The following is a 5,162-nucleotide window of genomic DNA, read 5'->3' as shown; positions in this document are numbered from 1 at the left end:
CAGACGAACGGGAACAGAAGGGAAGAAGGGATTGGAACTACAATTGATAGAAAGAAAAGAAAACACTTAAGGGGAAGAACAAGAGGTTGGGGAACTGAAAGTAGAAATATTTCTTAAAACTAAGTTGTCCTTAAAAGGACAGATTAGGTTACAAAGGCATCGCAGAAAAGGAATGTCTTTAGCATCACCTTAAATTTGATAAGAGTTGTATTTTCCTGTAAGTAGAAAGAACAAGACCTGCAGGCTGCTCACAAATGCAAACTTAATCTCCAACCCCCCTGGCTCTATTCTCACCCTCCCCCCCCCCCCAAGACCCAAGCTTAGTCTGGCAGACCTCTGTCCAGTGTCCTTTTCACTTGAAGAGGCCCCAATTTTCAGCATCAACGCAATGATAAAGCTTAGCAACGAGCTGGGAATGTAGTCGGTCAATAACAGTTTCATCCTCAGCTCTCACAGCCAGGAGAATCAAATTCCAAAATGAGGTCCCCGAGACACAGGAACACTTTCAGTCAGTATTTTCTGTTTTAGTTATTTTCCAGCTCTGCTATGCTACCACTTCTGCACCCTGCTTGCAGAGTCGCATTACACTGGCCTGTTGCACCGTGCTCCAATCTCTGCTGTCCAAGAGCTGCCAGGCAGAGCCCCACCCTATCCCTGAATTTCATGGTTATAGGCAGAGATCTGATCCAGGAGATCCCCTTGCCAGGTAGACCTGGAGGAATGCTAGGTCCACCAATACACACACAAAAGTAGCTTGTAATGGCATGCTACAGTTTTCAGCTTAAACAAAATACGATCACACAACCTCAGCACTGTGCAGAGGTGGTTAGCAGCAATATTCAGTCCCCTAACTGGGAATAGTCTACCATCTCTGCTAGGAGGCCACTGCAAGCATTTATCACCTTTTCCATGAAAAGGATTTAATTTTTTTTTAAATACAGAGATAAATAACACCTCAACTCTGTCCACATAAAGCAGTTATTCTGCTTTTAGACAGAATTTCTGTTTGGTTACTACAGCAGCATGTGCTCATGCCTACATGCTATAGCCATTAAAACATAGTTCATACACCCACAAATGTCCCTAAAAATAGAATTTGCAAGTTGCTCACCCTCCTCCCTCTAGTAAGAGGTTTTCACACCCAAATTCCTGACTTGAAGCTCATAGACTCCCGACTACAGGTTCCTCCTACCAATAAGGGCCCAGATTGTCACAAATCATCCAGCTTGGCCAGTTGGAGAAGGCAGGGGTCCCTGGTCTTCAGCCAATTGGATGGGATAATTCTGGCCTTTGCTATTGTCCCAGAACCATCCCTTGTCACAGTGGAAAGAGATACAGAAGTGTGCAGGGTCTTGTAGGCTGGGCTCAGCAGAAAGAGGGATATGGAAGGAGAAGACATCTGTGTCCATGCCACCACAGTAGGGCCGCAAGTAACAGCATGGGAAGTCCTGGAAGCTCTGCCACAAGTCAAAGGTGATGTGCACCTGAAACTTTTTTTCAAAGGCCACATTCTGCACTTGCACAGTGTCTGTTAGGTTCCGGCCCTGGATCAGACAATGCTCCAGACAGACCCTGTTCTGCTTCAAGCGTCTCCGATAGTCTAGGTAATCTGAGACAGGGGAGTGGAAGCCCAGCACGTAGGACCTGACTGGGGCTGGGGTCAGAAGCCTCAAGTTTTGCAGTTTAGATAGGACAAGCTGTAGCTCAGAGTTGTTTTCATCTGCCCCGGAGAAGTGGTGTACTGAAGTGAGCGCAAGACCCAAAGAATCTGCAAAAAACACCCACTTTGTAGTTTTCTTCTGGGCAGCTACCTCCGGTTCTGTAGTTCTGTGCTGCAGACAAGGGCGCAGAGGCTTCTCTTTGCTAGAGTTCTGTTCCTCCTCATAGCATGTCAGAAGCAAGTGGCAAGGAGGTGGGCTCAGGCAGATCATGCAGGGCAAAGTCTCCAGGCATGGCTGAAGCCCTGTACAAAGCAGGACAGTGGCTGCAACTTCCACACCTAGAAGAGAACAGGAATAGGAAAGGGTTAACAGAAGGAAAATTAACTCTAAAGTCAACAGGGGATGCTGATTCTGCATTACTTCAGGCTTGATAAATGGCATACCACGGCCGCTTTTTGTCAAGCAGAAAGACATCACGTTCATCATGCTTTTTGAAATACAGGTACACATATCCTATATCTATTTGTTATGTGCACATGTTGATGAATATTTTATGATGGATTAACTACATTTGGATTTAATTAATTATATTTTGTTTTGTATCCTGTCCTCCCCAAAGAGCTCAGAACGGGTTACAGGTTAACATACATAATATACAGTTAATAGGTTACACTTTGCCATAGTTATAGTTTTTATCCTAATTCAACACATAATAAGGATCTAACACACAGGTAAATAATATACAGTTTACAGGTTGCAATTTGCCCGAGTAACTGTATTCAGCTTATTCACACCCTGAGGCAGCTATGAATGTGAAACGTTGGCTATAATTGGTGTAATAGATCGTCTGTATAGATAAGCACTGTGATTTTTTTGTTGGTGGCTCTGTGCAATGCAAGGAAGCCCATACATCTATTTTCATGAGATTTTTTTTTTATTCCCATTAGATGTTTTACCCTAAGATTTCTTCCACCTGATCTCTATATGGTGGAGGTTGGGTTCTGAGGCTTTTTCCTCCTCTTTTTAAAGTTTTTGGTGGCAATTGTGTGGGCTTAAGTTAAGCGGTCTGTTATTTGACTTATTCGCTTTCATCAATTCAAGCATTTTTAAAAAAATATATAATAAAAATGTAAAATGGTTTGATGGAAAATTTAAATCACCAGATAAAGTTAGAAAAAAATGTTTATTTTCAATTTAGAGATTGAAATATGGCAATTTTGAAAATTTACCTCTGTTGTCTTTATGTTCAAATATATTTTATTGAGCTCAACAAAAAGTCATCCGTACAATGAACAGAAAGAAAAGCGAAGCTCAAATTTTAACATATAACCAACACTACCACAGTAACCCCGAATCCCCAAACAACCATCCCCCCCACCCCTAAACCCCGGTCCTCCTTCCATATATAGTCCCCAAAGGGGGGGGGGGGGTTATGTAATACAAAGAAACAGACAGACAGACAGAAAGTAGCAGAACAAGGAAGCAAAACAGAATATCAACAATTAAGCAATCTGCTGCGAGCTAGAGGGGTCATAGTGGTCCAAAAAGGTTCCCAAGTACATTGGAAAGAGCGCCCAGTAGGGGAGGAAAAGTCTCGTATATCTCGTCGCTCCCACATCAGCAAGGTAATCATCCTACACTGCCAGAGGGAATAATCCGGTGCCTCTCCGTCGAGCCATTTAAGCAGGATACATTTCAAGGCAATAAGAACTGTCCACCTGAGGAAGCTGGCTGCCCCCCGTTTTCTTGGAGAGTAATGCGGGACAGCTCCAAAGAGAGACAAAGGCGAACGTCAAATAGTAATGGTCCAAATATGCTCCACAAAAAGAAATATAGCATTCCAAAAAGAGCGACTGTTGGGACATGTCCAGAACATATGGTCCAAGCCTGCTTCAGGGTCCTGGTAACCAAGGCAAGCAGCGGACTCACAGAACCCAGAGAGGTAAGACCGCTTAGGGGAGACATATAAACGACAAACTAATTTATAATGTTCCCAAAATGTAGTTTATTTTCAAAAAGTAGGCAGTCTACGAATTACCTGTAAGATCACATCCTCAGGCAATTCCACAGCTAGGTCTCAAACCCAGGCATCCCTTAATCTAGAATGATCAAACAAGAGGGACTCATCCTTCAAATGACAATGATGGAATGTAAGGGGAACAGGAAGTTGAGAACCAATAGTAAAGGCTGCCTCTGTTGTCTTTATATATTGAACTGTTCAGGAATAAATGAATTTCCTTCTATTTCTCTTGTGTAGAGTCTGGCATCTTAGGGTTTTGTTTGTATACATTAGTACTTTTAGTTTGTGGGTCTGCATTTGTGACTGAGGCCAAGCATTCTGGTGGGAATGGAAATTGAGAAACTTTGGTTGGTGTCTGTGGCTCCAAGTAGGAAGATATTTGTTGACTCTCCTTCAGCTCTTTTGGACTCAAAACTGCCCCAACTTAAAAATTAGCAAAGACCATTGTGCTAGTGTATAGAAATACAGCGATTGCCAAGGACCAAAATATTGACCCATTATCATTTAAATTATTTGGTATTCAGAAACTCTTGTACTACACTCTGATGCAAAGTCCTATATAAATGCTTAAAAATAAATGTTAAAAAAACAGGTAAATTTTAAAAGCAACTGTATACACTATATAAATGCTAAAACCTCCAGAACTAAACTGCACACCTGGTCAAACGTCTGCAAGCTCCTAGCACAGTCCAGTTTACTCAGATAAAGGCCACATAGTCCACCTGGTCTACTCAGTTGAACCTGCTGCTCTGTGCAGAGCATTACAGATGCTGATCAAGACCAGAGCGACTCCAGCTCAGCAGTGTTCAGGGCTTATGTTTCTGAGAGTGATTCTGAGCAAAGGCAGACCTGCCTTAAATCATTAATCTGTCAATGTGCCCATGCACATTTTTTCCAACTCATGGTTGGTAGTGCACCCACATGCTACTCAAACACATTCCGATTGCTTTATTAACATTAAAATTTTACATGTGTTGCCAAGAGATACATTTTGAAATTAAGCTATAAAAATATTTACAAAATACTATAAGAGAATTTAAATACAGAGAAAGTACTCGCACACTAAATCTACCAGCTCATGCTCTGATCTCCCCCACCCCCAAAAAACCACAAACCATACCGATCGCCATCTTCCAAACTATACCAGCCCATGCTCTGATCGCCGCCCCTCCCGCCCACTACACCCTGCAAAAAAAATACCGGCCCATGATCTAATTGCCCCCTCCCCCACCTTGCAAACCATACCGCCCTATAAGCTAAAGCTACCCCCATGCCACACCAGTCCACGTAATGCTTTCGTTCCATTTCCGATTCGTCTCATTCTCTGCTACCCCCATCCACACTCCTTTGCGTCCCTCAATTCCGTAATTCATTCCATGTTCTTCTATCCTGCAAGTCTATTTACGGTTTACTTCGGCAACGTGGAAGAAGCGAGGCGAAATCCCAAAATCATACCTGCTACGAGTATCTCGCTCTCCTTA

At 42.8% G+C, this 5,162-nt stretch overlaps 1 protein-coding gene across 1 annotated transcript; it reads right to left on the bottom strand.

The window, feature by feature from the left end:
- Positions 1-317: 317 nt before the first annotated feature.
- Positions 318-4,898, bottom strand: LOC117362864 (protein phosphatase 1 regulatory subunit 3C-like). The gene is made up of 2 exons (XM_033949932.1): positions 4,802-4,898; positions 318-1,999 (listed from the first exon to the last, which is right to left on the bottom strand). The coding sequence occupies exons 1-2, from the start codon at positions 4,809-4,811 to the stop codon at positions 1,218-1,220; spliced, it is 792 nt and encodes a 263-aa protein (XP_033805823.1). The 5' UTR covers positions 4,812-4,898; the 3' UTR covers positions 318-1,217.
- Between the last annotated feature and the right edge of the window lie 264 nt (positions 4,899-5,162).

Source organism: Geotrypetes seraphini, chromosome 6 (genome assembly GCF_902459505.1).
Source record: "Geotrypetes seraphini chromosome 6, aGeoSer1.1, whole genome shotgun sequence".
In the NCBI taxonomy this organism is placed as follows: Eukaryota; Metazoa; Chordata; class Amphibia; order Gymnophiona; family Dermophiidae; genus Geotrypetes; species Geotrypetes seraphini.
The sequence above is the reverse complement of the archived record's forward strand: the minus strand, read 5'-3'. Positions and strand labels throughout refer to the sequence as shown.